At 43.6% G+C, this 19627-nt stretch overlaps 1 protein-coding gene across 7 annotated transcripts in view; it reads left to right on the top strand.

Annotated features, from left to right (window-relative positions):
- Window positions 1–19627, top strand: part of Map2k5 (mitogen-activated protein kinase kinase 5) — a 217915-nt gene that overhangs the window by 41507 nt on the left and 156781 nt on the right. For 6 of the 7 annotated variants that reach the window (XM_006511146.2, NM_001364494.1, NM_001364493.1 and 3 more), the window contains 4 exons: window positions 1055–1095; window positions 2024–2091; window positions 10220–10268; window positions 17909–17973. In XM_006511146.2, coding sequence (XP_006511209.1) covers window positions 1055–1095; window positions 2024–2091; window positions 10220–10268; window positions 17909–17973 — 223 coding nt within the window. Of the gene's footprint in view, window positions 1–1054; window positions 1096–2023; window positions 2092–10219; window positions 10269–17797; window positions 17974–19627 lie in introns of all 7 variants that reach the window. The other variant, XM_030244354.1, reaches the window with a different exon arrangement.

The raw sequence follows: 19627 nt of genomic DNA, 5'->3' as shown, positions 1-19627 counted from the left end.
TGTGGGAACTGGAGAAGGTCAGAAGAGATGTTTGATCCCCTAGAACTAGGGTTAGAAATGGTTGTCAGTCACCATGTGGGTATTGGGAACAGAACCTGGGTCCTCTGGAAGAGCAGCCAGTGTTCATAACCACTGAGCTGTCTCTCCAGCCCTAATAATATAATAAATTCAAATTTACTTGAAGCTCCCAAGTGAAAGTGAAACCCATACCTTGTAATTATAATGCATGTCTTCTTAAGCAGCTTGATTTCTGTTGTCAAGAAACAAAAAGAAAACAAAATCAAATTCATCCTTCTCTAGACAGAGTTGACAGCCCCTTAACAGCCTGCTGTAGGACACTCTAGTATTTGGGCAGAATTGGTGTAGAACAGGGATAGGGAGCTCGTGTTTGAAACGTGATTACGAAGCACCTGCTGGACTAGAAATATCTCACTGTAGCCCACGGTGGTGCTGGGAAATCCCTGTCAGTTTTCCTAGTCCTCTGTTACCCTCAGAGCTAAGTATTCATGGACATGAAGATTTTCTGGAAACCTCATTAAATTATATATCTGTTTAAATAGTCCAGTTGCTTATGGCTTTACAAGACTTGAATATACGCAGACTTGCATATTCCATCTTGGAGTTCCCAGCAGTCTTTTTGGCATTCAAGAACCCTTTCTCCACCCCTCCATGCCTTCAAAGCAACAAAAGCAGAAGCCTGCTGTTTAGCACGCCCTTTGACTGCCTTGTGCAGTTCTGTAGCGAGGGAAGACTGCAGACATCTGAGCCACGAGAGGAATCTCATCATTCTAGCTCGGCTAATGTTTTGGTGTGTTTTAAGCAGAAATTGGAATTCATATGAAGTGGTGTCAGAAAGCTCTGTGCATTTATAAACACTCACTCCTGCACGTTAAAAACCCAGTTCATAATTCCCACCTTGGGTCTGGGGGCCACTTTTCAATCATTTCTCTCTGCTAATTTTGGTGTCACCCTCATTTCTTTTTAAACGATTCATTTTGAGCAAATTTGTAAATGGCCCTGATGTGTTCTACAATTTAGTCAATTACTGTTTCAGCCTGCAAGCCTCCTGGGGAACGGAACATACATGGCCTGAAGGTACGAATTTCAATAATTGTTTCAGTAAAGTTAGATGGATTTGTAATGCTGTGTTCCACTTATTGAAATGTCAAATAAAACTGCACTTTCTCAAGCTCTGACAAGCAATCTTTCTCCTCTTCCCCCGCCCCCCATTTTCGAGTGGTGGAGGTGGAAGGGCCACATCTGTATTTGCTTACAATGTGTATGTACGTGGATCCTGGCCTTTGGTGCTGTATTTTTTCAATGACTTGGAGTTGTTTTGTTGGTCAGTTTCTCCAGGATGATCCTGGGGTCTGTTGTCCATTAAGATTGATTTGAGTGAGAGCACAGCCTTCCTTGTGGTGATTAATTAAGCTCGTAAGCATATTGCACACAGGCTGCCCTTCCTCTTCTCTCCACATATTTATGCTTGGAAAACATGTCTAGTTAATGTCTCCTCATTGTTCTGCATGTTTTAAATTCTGAATTTCTGCTCAAAGCTTCACATCTGAAAGAAAAGGTGGCTATTTTATTAGGCTCGAGTGTTTTATAATTAATTACTTGAACCTCATTTTCTAGTGAATGGGATGCAGTTGTAGAGCCTGAAGGGGTGGCATCCTGAGGGTTGCTACTAATACCAGATAAGAGCTTACTGTGCTTGCATGGGCAGCCTGCCTTTATGTCACTGTAGATAGCAACCTGAGGTCGGTCTCTCTCTCTCTCTCTCTCTCTCTCTCTCTCTCCTCCCTATTTAAGTATTTGAATAATGCCAGGGATATCAGATTATGCAATCTCCAGATTGTACACTTCTGTAGCATGTATACTGAATATACTCCAGCAGTGGGTCTGTCTAGCAACATGCTAATTAACCTTCATAGTGAGATGAGCATTGTGTGCTGAATTATAGGCTAATTAGAACTGTGTCCTCAGAACACGAGACTGACCCAACTTCTCTCTTCACTTATAGGTGAATACACGGGCTGGGCCATCTCAACACACCAGCCCTGTGGTCTCAGATTCGCTTCCAAGCAATAGGTAAGGACAAACAAGGGACGTGTGCTCTGCTGTGCTCCTCTGTCCAGGTGGCTGTGGGCTGGGAAGACGCTGGTGCAACACACTTGTCTCTTCTGTAAGATAAAAAGAATAGGCAGCTGTAAAGAAAACTTGAGTAGCTAGATAGCTCTTGCTACATATTGACTGCAGAGAAAGAAGACTTAATATAGAAAGATGAAATTAGAGACACATGAGATGGTTCAGTTAATAAAGATGAAATTAGAGATATGTGAGATAGTTCAGTTAATAAAGCGCCTGCGGGCAAGTGTGAGGGCCTGAGTTTGGATCCCCAGCACCCATCTAAAATCCAGATGTGGCACCGCATGTTCGTGACTGCTTCTGGGGAGGTAGAGACAGGCAGATCCCAGGAGCTCACTGGTCAGTCACCTAGCTGAATCCATGAGCTACAAGTGCAGTAAGAGGGCCTATCACAAAATGTAAGACTGTGACTCATTAAGGAAGATCTCATACATGAACCTCTGGCTTCCACATGTGCATAGATATGTGTACACACTCCCTACAAACACACATATACCACACACACCCATGCAAAATAGATAAATAAGTAATAAAGATTCAAAGATGAAATTGACATGTGAAATAGTTAATTCTGTTCTAAGTAGTTTTTCCCGAGTCTCCAAATTATTTATATAGCCTGTTTCAAGTCTTGATCCAGTTACAAACTGTGTGATTCTTATTAAGTGTTTCCTGCTTGCCCATCTTTTGACAGTGTTATTATCTGCTGGCATCTTTACCAGACAGAGTCAGGGGAAGAGTCAAATGGTGACATTTAACTAGACCAGCAGTGCTGCTCATTAATGGCATCTTGCATTGTCCAGGAGATTAAAACGACTGTATCAAGAAGATCGCTTTTGTCACTTCATGCTAGCGTCACCCCACTCTGGGACAGATCTTAAGCCTTTCATAGTCTTCTTTTATCCCCCAACTTAACTGCTACAATATGGCAATGCGCAGGTGTTCAGTTAGCCTGCCTGTAGACATTCCTCACCTTGTGATGCTGGGAGGTGCTTGCTCTGTATTGCAGTCACAGTGCGGCTGGAAAGCTGACAGAACCACAAGAGCTTCTTCCATCCTGCACTGAAGGGCCCTGGCTTTGGGGCTTCAGTCAGTGTGTGCACAGCCTTTAACAGGGTGAGGTGCAGCTTAGGCTTCTGCTTTCCCTTCACATCCTTCTGTCTTCCTCTGTGCAGTCTTGGGTCTTTACCTGTGGGTTTCTGGTTTGACTCTGGCTTACAGTTTTGGAGGTTGAGAGTCCATCTTGCCTGGCCCAGGCAGTGGTGAGGATACCTTGTCAGTCACTCGCCTCATGGTGGGGACATGTGCAAGAGTGAGTGCACCTAATACCGGAGCCACAGACTCTGGTCCTATGCTCCTGCTCTCTTCTTTATTGTCTTTAATTGAAACATTTTATATGTATGAGTGTTTGTGTGTATGTATTAGTATGTAACATGTGTATACCACTGCCCCAAGAAGCCAGAAGTGGTCGGAGCTCCTGGAACTGGAGTTACTCAGATGGCGATGAGCCTCCATCTGAGAGCTGGAGACCAAAACAGGTTCTCTGTAAGAGGAGCAAGTACTCTTAACCACTAAGCCAGGTCTTGCTTGTATTTTTTTTCTTTAATTTTTGAGACTCTTGCTATCTAGCTCAGGTGGAAATCAAACATAGCAGTCCCCCTGCATCATCCCCCCAAGTGCTAGGATTACTGGTGTGTGCCACCACACTTTCTCTACAATTCCAGGTGACCTAAGGTCCTTCCACTAGGTTCCTCCCCCAAGGCTGCTTCCCTGGATACTTTACTGTGGTATCAGTATCTACCCAGGAGCCTTCCTGCTGAGAACACAGGCTCTAAAAGGCATCTCATTAACAGTTGGTTCCATCTTAAAGTACAGTTAGCTAGCTAGTCACCAGCATGTCCTTTGCCTGGTCTTGTGGGGGAGGTGTTTGCTTCTCCACAGAGGGCTTTGGACCTGCCAGATTCTGGTTTGCATGCACTGTCTCCATACTGCCTGGACATGTGAGCCGCGGTCTTGCAGACTAGAGGCGTATAAATAGAGGACTGCATGCTCACAGAGTTCCTGGCAGGCAGAACGGTTCACTGGGGCCACTGATCCCAGAAAAGATGATGTGCACACAGATGGCCAATGAGCCCTGGGAAGTCAAGCTTTCCCCTGGTATTTTAGATTACACTTTTCAACAGAATTGAAAAGATTTCTCTCTCTCTCTCTCTCTCTCTCTCTCTCTCTCTCTCTTCTCTCTCTCTCTCTCTCTCTCCTTCCTTCCTTCCTTCCTTTCTTTTTCTTTTGTTTTTTTTGTTTTTGTTTTTTTTTTTGTTGTTGTTTTTTGTTTTTCAAGACAGGGTTTCTCTGTGTAGCCCTGGCTGTCCTGGAACTCACTCTGTAGACCAGGCTGGCCTCAAACTCAGAGATCCGCCTGCCTCTGCCTCCCGAGTGCTGGGATTAAAGGCGTGCACCACCACCACCTGGCTGAAAAGATTTCAAATCATAGAAGCAGTGTTACTTTCCCTGCAAGTGAGGATTAGCTTGGTGTAAAAATTGTCATGTCTCTTCATGGAGTACAGTAAGATTCTTGGATCAGATGGAACTTTACCACCTGATTATCTCACGTTTCATCTTGGTCTCTTCACTACGGGATATGGCAGCCTCCTAGCTTGTAAGGATAGTGGTTCCTGTAATGGAAGAATGTTAATTGAAAAAGTCCTATGGGTGTTTTAATGTTACCCTGCATTGGCCATGTTCTGTGCCCCAGGTTGAAAGCTAATCAGCAGATATTTGTTGAGTATCTCTTACTCATTAGTTGCTGTCCTAGGAGTATGACGTGTCAATAGTGTCATGAGGGAAGCAGATACATGCAGAGAGAACAGTAGTCAGGAACATGTTTCTGTTTGAACTGAATACTCACCGCTGGCTCCTTGGGGAACGTGATTGCTTCCATGTAGACCTGATGCACAAGGAGGACCAAGTTACATCACAATACAGACATCTCAGCTAAAGGTGAATGTTTGTGTACATGTTTGTAAGTAGGTTGATTTGGCAGGAGCACAAGGATAGGTGAGGGGTAGGACAGGGGTGTAGGAGTTGGGGAGAGCAACTCAAGTGCTGGAAGGGAAGGATGCAGATGGGAGCAGGTCATGTGGGGCTTGGAAGGCCCATCAGTGCCTACCGTTCTTGTCCTGGCCTGGAGACCAGAGAGGGCTCGGGCAGCACAGGGCAAGCAAAGCCCAGTGTTGGTAGAAACTGTCTGTGGGGAGCAGAAAGAGGGCAAACACAACCTACCCTGCCCTTCTTTTATCCTTGGCCCCCGTTCTTTGCCAAACAGACATCTGGGTTCTTCCCAACAACCCTAGGCGAGGGATGTACTTCCTGGGTCAAGGCTACCCTTAGTTTTCATCACATACATCTTAAGAGGTTCTTCCTTTCTGAGCTGGGATTTGTCACTCTTCCACACCCACTTGTAAAGATTGGGTTTTGCACCAAAAATGGGACTGTTCCTTCTTCAAGTTAGCTCTTCCTTGTCATCTTCTCTCTCATCCTAACAGCAGCCTGTACCTTCCCAGGAGCGCTACATTTGCCCACTTGCAGCATCCCTTTGGCTGCACAGGTGCTCCAGAGAATCTCCACAGTCTCCTGTCAGTCTCCTCTACCTTAGCTGGGACATCCTTACTAATTGTATTAGTCTCCCTTCACTATAATGGAATACCTGAAATAGTGACATAGCCCATTTTGTTAAGATAAAAAGTTTAGTTAACTTTTGGGGGGCTGAAGGTCTAATGACTTTGGACAGGTGTGCTAATGACTCCTGTGACTGTCACGATTGAGAGACAGAGGCAGAGACAGACTGGGTATCAAGATCCCCTTTGAGATCCCCCCTCTGTTGACATAAGCACATCCCACTAGAGTCATTTGAAGGTCCTCAACGCTGACACACCGAGGACCCTGGCTCTAACTCACGGACTCTTCAGGACGAACCATCTCTAAACTGGAAGATTCAGATGAAGTTCTGAGGCATTGTTTCCAACTTGGGAACTTCTGAGTGTTCTTCATGCCCTCAGGATGAAGTGAGACCCCCGCCTCCCACAGGTCTCGAGTGGTAGAGTTTGCCTTAGGTGACCGCACACTGCAGCCTTGCTGGTGAGCACGTGGTCCCTCTCACTACTGAGCCTGTGCATCTCTCTGCTGCTGCCTCGTTCTTTTCTTCCTCACCTTCTCTCTCAATCTGGCTAACCTTAACTATCTTCACGGACCAAATTGCCTTCTTCTTTACCAACCACCCCCCATGCTATAGTAGGTACCCCGTGTGGACTCCTGTATCTTGCCCTGCTTCTTTTGTCTGTAGCAGGGAGCTCATTGGAGCACAATTATCTCGGTGTCAGGCAGTGACTGCAGTGTACCCACTGCAAGCCCGGGCATGAGGTGTGGTACGCCATGCTTGCTGGGGTGAGTGAGTGACTGTGTGTATACTTATATCCACATTCGGATTTCTCTCAGCCTTCTTTCAACTTACTCTGCATTTATGACATCATTTCTAGTCCCCTTACCTCGTATTTCTTTTTAGTTTCCGAGACAGCATCTTGCACTGTAGACCAGACATACCCAGAATTCACCTTTCAATCTATGTTCACCTTGAAACCAGAGGAGTTTTTCTGCCTCAATCTTCAGAGTGTTAGGATTGTAGATGTGAACAACCATGTCCAACTCTACCTTAACAGAAACTGTGGGTGCTGTGCCTGTGCACCATGTGCATGCAGTGCCTCTGGAGCCCAGAAGAGGGCATCAGATGCCTTGAACTGGAGTTACAGGTGGTCATGAGCCTCTTTGTGGGTGTTGGGAATGGAACCTAGATGCTCTGTAAGAACAGCCAGTGCTCTCAACCCCTGGGCCATTTCTCTAGCCCATGGCCCTCTCTTTTTATTCTTTTATGCTTTGGATAAAAGCTGGATGACGCTTTTTGGTTTTTCATGCCAAGACTTGAAACTAAGACCCCACCCGTGTTAAACATGCGCTCTACCTCCGAGTGCTGCTCTCCCTTCCCTTTAAACTAGATTTGCAAGGCTGGATGCTGGCATGTCAGTGGGATCAGTTTCCTCCTGTTACTTTCAGTGTATAAGTCATTCTTTGGCATGGGGGAATGACCATTTGTTAGACTGAGCTTATTAACCCACATGGTGTTCCTAGGTCATAATTACTGATTCAAGCCCCACTGCCGAGGTCTTTCTAAACAGCTTGGCTTTCTCCTTCTGTAAAATGAGGATGATTAAGCTCTCTGTCCGTCCACTGGTAGCATAAGATTGATGAAGCTCTGTTAAGGAATCATATTTTGTTTCTTGGATGAAAGACATTTTGTAAAGGCCATGAATCAAAGTGTTATTATTTAAGCTTATGACATAATGGACTATCTGTGGAGAGACCACAGTGGAAGCTCTGGTTGGTTGCTTGTGTCTTTACAGTAAGCAGAATTATCAAATTGGGAGTCATTTATGGAAATACAAAGACTTAACTATTTCTCAGACTCTGTGTGTGTGTGTGTGTGTGTGTGTGTGTGTGTGTGTGTGTGTGTGTATTAATCTGAATTTAGACAGGATCTGTGTCCTTTCTCTGTAAGTTAGGAATAATAAGCATACATGAAGGAGTGTAGTTCTTGTGGAGGCACCTCACGAGGCTACAGTGTCTGCCATTGCTCAGCATTCTTCAAATGAGCTGCATGACCAAGTTAGTAATTGGACAGGTTCTGAGACAGCTGTTCACGTTTTGGTATGCACTACATCTTTAGTTCCAGTCTACAAAATTCTTGACTGTTCCCCTGGGCTGATCAGCCTCTGGAGAACGTTATCAGCCTAGAATCCTTAGGTGAAGGCATAGTTTAGACAGTTTTAAAAAGTGTGGGAACTGAGGCTCAGTAGTCTGTGTTGGACCACAGCAGAATTGTAAGGAGTATTTAGAGAGAATGATTATCAGAAAGCTAGCTTGAGTCTAAGATCATATTGAAGATGCCATGTGGAATGCCAGTGTGGTTCAGATTAGGTCCTGAGCTCCGTTCCTACTTGACATATTTTGCTCTTTATGTCTTCTCATGTTACCACTACACCTGCCACAGAGTAACAGTAGCCACCATTTCTTGAACACTTAGCACTTGGTTGTTCGGGAGCAAGGAAGGAATAGAGCATGATAGAATGAGGTGAGGTCTGTGTTCTGGAGCTTCCAGTCTCTGGTGAGAGTGTAGGGGAGGAAAGAGCCACACTGGCAATGAGCAGATGGGGAGTTTATCTGGCAGAGAGAGCATAGAGTGGACAGTTAAGGATAGAGATGGCCAGCTTCACATTTCAAAGACTAGGAGTTGGGGAGGTACTGTTCTTTTAAAGGTTGTTTATCTATCTATCTATCTATCTATCTATCTATCTATCTATCTATCTATCTATCTATACGTCCCTCTATTCATCCACCTATCTACCTTCCTATCTGTCTATTTTTGGAAGGTGTGTCCTTCCGTCCATCCATCCATCCATCCGCTTGTGTTCTAGTGCTTTAACTGCTTGTGTGATGTCCGTGCACCGTGTACATGCAGTGCCTACAGAGGCCAGAAGAGGGACTCAGATTCCCCTAGAACTGATGTTTCTAATAGATGTGAACCACCATGTGGGTTCTGGGAACAAAACCTGGGTCCTTTGAAAGAGTATCTAGTGCTCTTAATCGCTGATCCATCTTTCCAGCCTGTGAGATGGTATTTTATATCCCTTGCTACTCAGTCTGGTGGCTGTGGAGGCTTAACCTCTTGTAAGTAAAGCTTGAGAACTTCGGAGCTCTTTCTTAAGCATTTTCACTAAACAGGACTAAGCTATCTGCAGAAATGTTTGCATAATGTATTATCTTCTGCTATTGTAACAAATTCCTGAGCTAATAAAGAAGAAAGGCTTATTTTGGTTCACAGTATAGAGTTTCAGTCCACAGTTTGGTCTCACTGACTTCTGCCTGGTGCAACGACAGCATTTCACAGTGGCACCATGTGATGGAAGAAGCTGGTCACTTCCTGGTGAGAGAGGCAGAGAAAGGTAAAATCAAAGCAGGTAGATATTTCACAGTCTCTGTGGAGAGCACGCCCCCCACAAACGTAAACATCCTACTAGGCTGCACTGCTCGAAGTTAGTACTGTGGTCAGGGCCTGTGGGATTCACTCTAACTAGGTAGCACATAGTCATATATGTTCCGATAACATTTTAATAATTACTATGTAATAATGGAAGCTGAGTCTCCTAGGGAAGCAAAAGAAAGAGAGGGCAGCCTTGGTTTATTATTTGACTAATAAAACTATGCCTGTAGTGTACATGCAGCGCTGTTTGGTAATGTGTCACTTGTCTGGTTACCTATAATACAGATATGCTGCCTATTTTATAGAAAGAGTAATTGACTTTCCAAGAGGAGAGGTAATGGGTCCCAGGTCCCATAGCTGCTGACAATGGTTACTGTATGTTTGTTTCCAGGAAGTTAAGTGCATAACTCTTATCTGTAGTAAGAGACCAGAGCGTAACCTGTCTATCATAAGATGTTTGAAGTGCTGTCATCTTTGCTGCCTGAGAATATTCTTGAAAAAGCATCCAGTGTTTTGTGCATCACAAGTGTAAAGTCACATAAAGTCATTGTGGAGGTGCTTCCGCCCCTCTCCGTAGTCTGCTTCCTAACTCTGGAGACTCCTTGGGCTTCTGGCCTCCATGGAACCTTTGGCATTCTACCAGTTACTTAACAACAACAACAAAACCTTCTTAGAAAAGGCATGTTTTATTCTGGAGTATTATTATTATTATTAATTGTTAGACAAGTTCTCATATAGCCAGGCTGGCCTCCAACTCCTGATGTAGCTAAGGATGACCTTGAACTGCTTGCTGTCCCTCTTGTTCCTCGGGATTACCCATGTGTGCCACCACACTTTACCTGGAACTGAGGATCAACCCCGGGGCCTGGATGTGTGCTCAGCAAGCAGTCTGCCACCTAAGCCACATCCTCACCCCTTGGTCTGGAATTTGCAGTAGTATTGAGAGGTGTTGGTGACCTTGCCACTGACAGTGTCATTTCTTTGCAGCTTGAAGAAGTCCTCAGCTGAACTGAGAAAGATACTGGCCAACGGCCAGGTAGGTATTGTTGCATACTAAACTCCAGAGTAGCACTGTTGCTGTCTGTCCAAAGTGTAGCCATAGTGTTGAATGATGAAGAGTCTGCACATTTCTTCTTGTCATAAATGAATGCCTAAGCTTAATTTGATTGGCAGAACAATCTGCAGCACGTTTTTCAACCTGAGCTAATGGGTTCCACTCCCAGCAGATTGAGGCGCTGTGCACACAGCCACACTGCCATTTCAGTTTAAAGAAGCCAATCAGCTTGGAACAAGTCGTCATCCCGTCGGTGGCTGACAGGGCCCTGGGTTTGGAAGTGACTGTTTCTTTCATTATCTCTGGGGGCGAAGGAGAAAACTGTGACTTTCCAGCCTTAGCTTCTCTTTTGTCCAGAGACCAGCCTTGGCTTTTATGGGGACTGAAGCCAGATCGGTCAGACCGTGACACATGTGTCCCTGGGCTTCAGGGAACCTTGGTTTGACTTGTTTGTTGGGCCATCTGAAACTGAATGACCCAACCCAGCCAGGGAAGGACAAAGAGGCCTGCGAGCCACTGATTTTTCACTAATTTTGATTCAAGTAAATGGACACTTCTGAAATAGTATAGTACTTTTAAACATTCACTGGTGAATGAAGCTACCTACAGGGGCTGCAGTTCCTCAGTAGCAACATAAATGCGTTTTCATGTTTGTTACAGTGAAGCCCTTTGATAGCCTTCCAGGCAGCGGCTGTCCATTGCGATCAAGCCTGCCTATTAGGCTCTATTGACTGAGACATCTGTGTCACTGCAAATAAAAGACTCTTATTGATTTTCTTAACTGCTGTTCACTTCCGTCCGTGTTTCGAAGGCTGAGATCTTAATTATCTCAGATGCTTATTCAGTGCCTTCGCATGCTGACCTCTCCAAGCCTCGTTGGCATTTCATGAATCAAAGACTTGTAGTGCAGCATGTCAAGAGGACAAAGAGGGGTCCTCACGCGTGTCCTTTAATAGCACCTGTAACATTGCACCTAATAGACGTGCGCCCTAAAACAGGACTCGCGGAAGAACTTCTGGAAGCATGGCACACAATCTTTTGAAGAGTTACAAAAAATTGAGTTGATCTGGTTCTGACAGTCTGTCAGTCAGTGTGTGTGAGCTCTAGTTCTTAAATGTTCCACGTACAGTGGAAGAGAATCTGGCATGGTGTTGATTGTGTGTCTAATTCTGGTAGTCTCAAATTCTGCGATAGGCTGTGCTTGCTAGGGATCAAACCCAGCTCCTCCAACATTTTGAGCCGGTGCTATATCGTCAGCCTCCAACTGTTAGATAGCATTTACCGACACCTGTTACCTTGAAGCACCAAAGGTGTGCTTAGGCTGAGGTCTGGCTGGCTCCCCTGTGCCTGGTTCACACTGGCAGCAGTGTGAACAAAAGCTGGGACACTGAGCCAGGCCGTGTGCAGACACATGTTCAGCCTGCTTGCATTCTAGTTACTAATTACAGTTTATGGACAAGTCACTTGGGTTTCTCAGCTGTAAAATATATTTCAAAATAGACATAAATTAAGAAGTTTTAACTACATTATTCAACCTAGGCAGTGGAGAATAAGTAGCCTGTCATACAGTCTTCTTTCCTAAATGAAAAACACTTCATGTTCACTGTGCGCACGCATGCACACAAGCACGCACGCACCACATCAGCATTCTGAAATAGAGCCCCACAAATATCAGAGTAGTGTTATGAGGGTCTCTGTAGTGGAGATTGGCACAGCAATGGTTTTGACACTTAACTATTGTTTATTGCTTTCTCTTGGGGATGTGCTAACCCCACAGTAAACAATGTGACAGATTTTTTTTCTTTTTAAAAGAAAGCTTATCTTGTGTTTACTTTTGCTCAAAAATAAATCAGTAAAATAAATAAATAAATAAATAAAGATGAGAGACAAGGAAGGGTATTGCTCCCTCTTAAGCTTTCAGAACACCTGCTTGTCCTCGGCCCTCCCTTGGTGCTGTGGAGTAACTAAGCAAGGGTGAGATTGCATTGCAGTGAAGTACCGAGGGTGGCGTGGGCATCAGTAAATCTCACGGATGAACACTGACACCGTTTGCTATGGAAGGTGTAAGTCACATTTAACGATACTTGAACACTTGAATGTAGTTTTATTTTAGTGGTTTAACTCTCAAGCATTAATAATGATTTGCCTTCCCACTAGCCTCCACTTAGATTTCATAAGGAATTCATATTAATCATTAACAGAAAGGGACATGATTCTTCAAGATAATCAAATATTGACAGGTTAGAAATAGCTTTCTGCCTGGGTTCATTGATATAGGTTATGTGATATAAATATTTATTTCTTTTCTGTCACTCAGAGTAAATGCCACCAATTGATTCAGCATTGATAGAGTGTCAACAGTTCATAAGAAACATTTGACTGGCTTGTGTTTTCCGATTAGTCTCTGCTCTATAAAGTGGGATTTACTAAATCTCCCCAATTGTCTGCTCATGGAGTGTGACGCCTTCTGAAACCATTATTGCTTCGATTTGTGAAGCAAACGTCTCATGCTAGGACTCAGTTCTGTCAGGCTTTTACATATAAGATAGGATTCATTGAGCATTTTTATTTTAATGATTTATAAGCGATGCATACTTATTCTCTTTAACACAGACAGACAATAAACAAAGAACATATTCTTTGCTAGTCCATAATTAAATTCCATTTGGCTGTCTCCATTAATTTCATTAATATGTTAAATCAAGAACCACTTAAAAGTTTTCCTTTAGTCTTTGGTACAGAGCTGTTCTTTTCTTGGTAGTGCTCTTTGGTGGGAGATTCCAGTTCTCCCGCTTAATAAACAAATCAAAAGCTATTTGGGCCCTGTCTTTCTGAGACCTCTGACTCAGACTCACTGCAGTATTTTTAGAGTATGTTTTCCCCGCTCAGAGTCCAGTGTGGCGGCGCTGTCTGTCTAATGTTGGGCCTGGGTTTCAAATTGCCTTGGAAAGAACCCAGAGGGTCAATTCAGAGAATTTTATAAAAGAGCCAGTAGTCACTCCACAGACCTATGGCTTTTACCTCAGTGTCTCTAAAGTGGTTTCTCTTCAGGTTAACACTCTGAGAAGTCATACTGGCCAGTCCCTTTCCTACCACACCTTCGTTGTGTCTAGACCTTCAGATGCCTTTAGAAAACTCCTGGGAGTAACCTGGGAGGGTAGGAATCTGCTGTAAAAACTATCTTTAAAAACCCAGTCAGCCCCAGCATAGTGCACTCTTCTCCATTGTGAAGCCTGAGGCAGAAATGAAGCTCCAAGTGAGTCAGAACTGCAGAGTCCCTCTTTCTGTCCAGACACAGCCAGGCCTCAGTGCTGGCTGCTGGCCCTGCTGCTTTCTCGGCCCTGCTGCTTTCTCGGCCCTGCTTCTCTTTTAAGCAGAATGGAGGAGTCACCAGTCATTCCTGTTTGTGGCTATGTAGTGACTGTGACTCCTGGGCTCGCTCTTCCTCTTCCCTCATGTCTGTTATTTTACTACTGCTTTGCATTTTACAGTTAAAACCAAGAAAATCAATTATAATTAAAAACTAGCATCTTCTTCGAGTTAATAAAAACCAATCTCACATCTGTACAGTTTGAAAACCATGTGAGGTATGTGTGAAGAGTAATGCATGCATGTACATGCATGGCATTGTGCATACACATAGAAGTCAAAGATCGGCTGAACTGTCCCCCTCTATTGCTGACCACTTTATTTTTTGAGACAGGGTCTCTCCCTGAACCGAAGGTTTGCTGTTTTGGTTAGTTTGCTTGCTAGCAAACTCTGAAGATGATCTCCCTTTGCCTCCTGGCCCTGAGGGCACAGGTGTGTACCTCGGTGCCCCACTTTATATGGATGCTGAAGATATGAACACAAGTCCACATGCTTACATGGCAGGCGTTTTGCCAACCAGCCATTTCTCTAGTACTTGAGCTACACGTTTTGTTTTTAAATTTTCCTTCCTTAGAAATAAATGAAATTTCCTTTGAAAATTGCCTTTCGGTCAGTGGTTTGCCTGTCTCTGCACAATGACTGTTGGCAGTCAATGTCCCCACACTGCACCAGAGACAGAGTGTTGATGTTGAACTAGAGTACTGATTGACAAGTTATAAAGTGACTTGGGTTCAATGGCCTAAAATGCTATAGAACTAAGCTTTTATGATACTTGGTCCTAACTACCCTAGTCACATGAATCCCTCTGTAGGCTTAGGAATCCTGCCTCCATTTCTTGTTAAACAAAATTCCTGTGCTTCATTTCGAAAAGTTCATGTACTGCGCTTATCAAATTATAAATAACAAAAATGCTACTAGCTAGTTTTTTATAGTTTTATATCATGTATGAAATCTTCAAGCTGTTTTTCTTTAATTCAGTTCATGAGCTCGGCCTCAGTAGCCTTTGTTTTTTACATGATATGGTAGCCATGAGCCTGCAGTCCCAGACTCAGGGGACTAAGGTCAGGGGGGTTTGGGGGGTGGGGGAAGAAAAACAACAGTCAAAAAAACCAAACCAACGCCCCCCCCCCAAAAAAAAACAAAACAAAACCCACTTGACCTTTCATGACACTGTCTCCTAAAACAAGCAAATGAAGCTTGTGCTTTTAAAAACATTATATGCTATAATTGAAACCTCATAAGCAAACAGAAGAGGAATCTGATAGAGATATATACATAGGTATTATTATTATTATCATTATTATTTGGTTTTTCAAGACAGGGTTTCTCTGTATAGCCCTGGCTTGCCTCGAACTCAGAAATCCACCTGCCTCTGCCTCCTGAGTGCGGGGATTAAAGGCGTGCACCACCATGCCCGGTGGTATTATTTATTTGGGTATTACTATATAGCCTTGGATAGCCTCTAAGTCATTATGTAGACAAGGCTGGCCTCAAACTCACAGTGATCCCCCTGCCTTTTCCTCCCTACTCCTAGTACTAAAGGAGTGCCCCGCCATGCCTGGCAGTTTTATTTATCTGACTTTGTGGGTATGGCTGCATGTCTGTATGTACACCATTTGCATGCAGTCCCTACAGAGACCAGAAAAGAGAGCATCAGGTTCTTCTGGACCTGGAGGAACAGGTGATCATGGGCCTCCCAGTGTGGGTTTTAGGAATAGAACCCATGTCCTCTGTAAGAGCAGCAAGTGTTCTTAACCACTGAGCCATCTCTCCAGCCATTGGTGTTTTATATTTAATATTATAAAAAGAAAAAAGAAAAAAAAAGAAATACCATCAATTCATTTTCTGGGCAAAGACTTGTATACCTTGAAACAGCATACATCGTTTCATATGGATGTCGTCTTTTAAAGAAACACACTCTTAGAGCCTGTAATTCAGAACCACCTCTGTGTTTATGGTCTTGCATAGTCTTCCTCATTGTCTGGGGGATTCCTTAGTTTCATCTTAATCTTTAGCACTCACTCATATACACATGCAGCATCAGGCTTCGCCTCCCTTGACTTCCCACCCACCTCCCTCATGAGCCTCTAAGCCCCTCCCCTATAATATGACCCCATTTCCCTAATGAGGCTGACATGCATGATACTGGCCACTCCTCTTTTGTGAGTACTGCTGTGATTATAAATGGTCAGAGACACCCATACCTTGTCCTTTGCCTATGGGGAGGACCTGATCACAACTGTTAGCCCAGAGGCTCTGTGTTATAGGCCTACTTCCCAACTGCCCTTTTATCTCAGTGCTGCAAATTCAGAATTTGTGGACTTGACCAGGTGGAATTCCTCTCTCCTAGAGATTTACTTCAAGCCACAGTGAGAATGTATCTTGTTAGGCAAGTTAATGGCGCAAATTAGTTTGTTGGAGGCATGTTTAGATTACCTAGAGGAATGCTCTCAGGGAATTGGCTTGGTGGCGGGCTGTACCTGCCAGTAGACACTGCTGTTTATGAACCCTTCATCAATCAGAGTGAAGCAAGCAGCAGGCCTGCTGGCATAGCATCTCAGCTCACTTCCTGGGCTGCTGTTGCTAATGCTGTTGGAAAAGGTGCCATTTAAGTCCAGAGTAATGTGGCTTTCTTTCCTTCATGCCACATCTTTTCTACAGGGTAAAATATCATTTTATTATATTAGTAGTTTAAAGGTCACGGAGAACAAAGTTTTCCTCAAATAGTGAAGCAGTTGGCAATTGTTCTGACTTGTCTGCCAGCATTTTTCCACTGACCTTAAATATTGCAATTAGCTGATTGTAAATTGCATCAATCAGGTAGTACAACAATTAAATCTGGTGCTGAATTGACCCTTACACAGGAGTCTGTCGATACTCTTTTAGGAACTGGCAAAATGGCTTGGCAAGGAAGCTGTCGCTTTTGCTTGCACCACACACTTAATTATCACAGTCCTCTGAAGCTTCAACTGCAGAAATGCATAGAAGAAAACTATTTCCCTTGATAAATGTAGCTCTTGCTTTATTCAGTTGGTGGGAGTTTAGAACAGAGCAGATATTTAAAGCTTTACCATAATAATGGTCCAAAAGCAAACTATTATTTTCCAAGTGATATTGAATTAAGGACTCCATCCATTTTCTGCCCAATGCAAGGTAGTGCAATTCCCTAGAAATTGATTTTTTTCAGGGCTTCCTTTCCCTGAGCCTTAGATATGTGGAAAAGAATACCTTTATTAAACCTACTTGGTGAATAAAGTTGGCAGTTAATTTTTATGCAACTGTACCAGTGCCTAAAGAATTACTGAATATATCAAATGGAGTCAGATTAGCCTTAAAATCATTTGATAAATGATTATTTAGGGAGTACCTTAAAGACTTAAAAACATTACTTTGTGGGTGCTTACACAACTTACCTGCCAGATACAATTACAAAGAAGAGTGGTGTTGTTGGTATAAGTTTTGTAGAATTAGAAAACATGATGTCTTGTACATTAAGTTACAGGAGTAGCATTAGTTGATATTACACACATGCTCAGTGTGTTCTCTGTAGGCCTGTGATCTGTCATTTACCAGCATAATATGACTTCTATTCAGCTTTTGCTATGCACTAATTTATCCTTTGCAAAGAAAAGCTCTTTCTACTCTAAAAAAATTATAAACATTATTTAGTTAGTTTGTTCAATGTTAATTATAGGGTCACCAGAGGAGTTTTTGGGGACTGGCTTATTTCCACTGCATGCATAGATTACTTTGTGTGTGTCTGTGTGACACAGACACACAGACACACACACACACACAGACACACACACACAGACACACACACACAGACACACACACACAGACACACACACACACAGACACACACACACACACACACACACACACACACACACACACACACACACACACACACACACACACACGTTAGTTCTGCGCCATGCTGGAGACCGCTCTCCTATCAGTATCTCTGACCTGACCCTTCTGAGCTATGTTATATCATTCCATTTTGACACCTTTTATCAAACTTTAATGAAATGACCCAGGCAAACAAATTGTCATTAAACTTTCCATCACTTTGTCCCTTGGTATCGTCTTTTATAAATTGGACAGCAAATGTTGTATTGATCCTCTCGTTCTTGCAGCTGAACTTGGAATGACCCAGCCTGCTTGTTGTTTATGGCCCAGAGTTGCTTTCCTTGACATTTCCATCCGCAGCATGACACCCTTTTTGTTTTTCTTTCTTTCCTGTGGAGATGAATGAACAAGACATACGGTATCGAGACACCCTTGGTCATGGCAACGGAGGCACAGTCTACAAGTGAGTAGTCATTCTGTCTAAACTTGCTGTTTACTTCGCCAAGTGGTGGGGACCCAGGGCCCTCATAGCAGAGGTTTACATAGCACCACCGCTTAGGTTTTATTTCCACATTTGACACTGGAATTCTGCAAGACAGCTTCAATTTTCTCGGGAATTGCCTGAAAATGCATTTATATTGCCTTTTTAATATTTCTGAGTCTGCATCTCTCCTGGGTGGGTGGTGGCTAGTCCCCATTAGCAGGTGTGCCTGAAGTTTAACGTGTGCTCGCCTTTGCTCTTTAACCATCACTGATTATTAGTTTTGGAAGCTTGTTCTCACCTTGTGCTGGTCCCTCGCCTGCTCACAGTTATGCCCAGTGGATGCCAAACTTTATAAGTGCCATTGCTGTGCCCTGTGCTGACACTGTTATTAAAACGCTTCTTCCTGTTGTGCTTCCTGCCCTCTCGTGTCCCCCCACCCCCAACCCGAGAGAGTCCCTACACACACTGATGAATATGTTAAGTGAGAAAGCTCTCCCAAATTCCAGTTGCGGCGATCTTACCCTAAAGGACTGTTCATTTTCATATTAAAAAATGCTAAGCATAAAAAACAGCTCTCTCGACAGGGAAGTCCCTCTCACGGCAGTGCAAAGTTTAAACTACATAATGTAATATGTGGCACTTAATAGTCTGCAGTGGTGTATGAAAAATATTCCACTAGGAATTAACAAATCCATCCTCTGTAAGAAAGCCCTCAGGGTAACAGAGCTTTCTTCCACACACGCCAGCCCCACACTGCACTGGGCTGTGCTTTGACCGTAGCTACTGTAATATTAAAAATAATTGGGGTTATAAAAGAATTAATTTGTATTCTGATTGGATCCTCGTAAGCCCAGCACATCCTTGTGTACTGATGCTGCCTTGGCATGGAACTGGACATGGGATGAAGAAGTCCATAAGTCGTCTGATCTAGCTATCTCCTCAGCCTCAGTCCCCAGGCGCAGCCCGGCTGCGAGTCCTCCCCAGAACATAGGTCTTTGAGAACTGAAGCGGGCCTCCACATCACGTGCACACCCTCAATCCCAACACTCAGGAGCCAGAGGCAGGTGGGGGTTTGTGAGTTCCAGGCCAGCCTGGTCTATATAACAAGTTCCTGGAAAGCCAGAGATGCAGTGAAACCCTGCCTCACCATCAACAAAAACATAACAAACAAACCAACAAAACACTCTTTAGTTATGTTGGTCAGTCCTCAGGATGCTGGGTCAAGTTGATTGTCTGAGGTCAGTGTAAACTTAATGATGTGTTAATGGCCAGCATATGCAACAGTGTGTGGCCATGACTCAAAAAAAATAAAATAAAATAAAAACAATAAAACAAAAGCAAAAGAAAAGAATGTATGCTCATCTTTTAGATTATTTTTCCTATAGACAGTTTAATAAGATAAATTGTTGGTCTGAAATTAAGTCCTGCCACAATTAGAATCAGAGACAAATTTGCTTTGGGGCTAGAATTGAACCTAGGTCCGAGGGTTCCTGGAAGCTGTATCTTCAGTACAGATGTTAAGAATTTAATCATCTAAAAAAAATTAATCATCTGTATAATTGTTATAGGAAAATAAAAAAGAAGGGACTCTACAGGGATGTCTAAGTAACCTGCCCACCTCCCCAAAGGACAC

The sequence above is a fragment of the Mus musculus genome, chromosome 9 (genome assembly GCF_000001635.26).
Source record: "Mus musculus strain C57BL/6J chromosome 9, GRCm38.p6 C57BL/6J".
NCBI lineage: Eukaryota > Metazoa > Chordata > Mammalia > Rodentia > Muridae > Mus > Mus musculus.
This window is presented reverse-complemented; position numbering and strand designations above follow the sequence as displayed.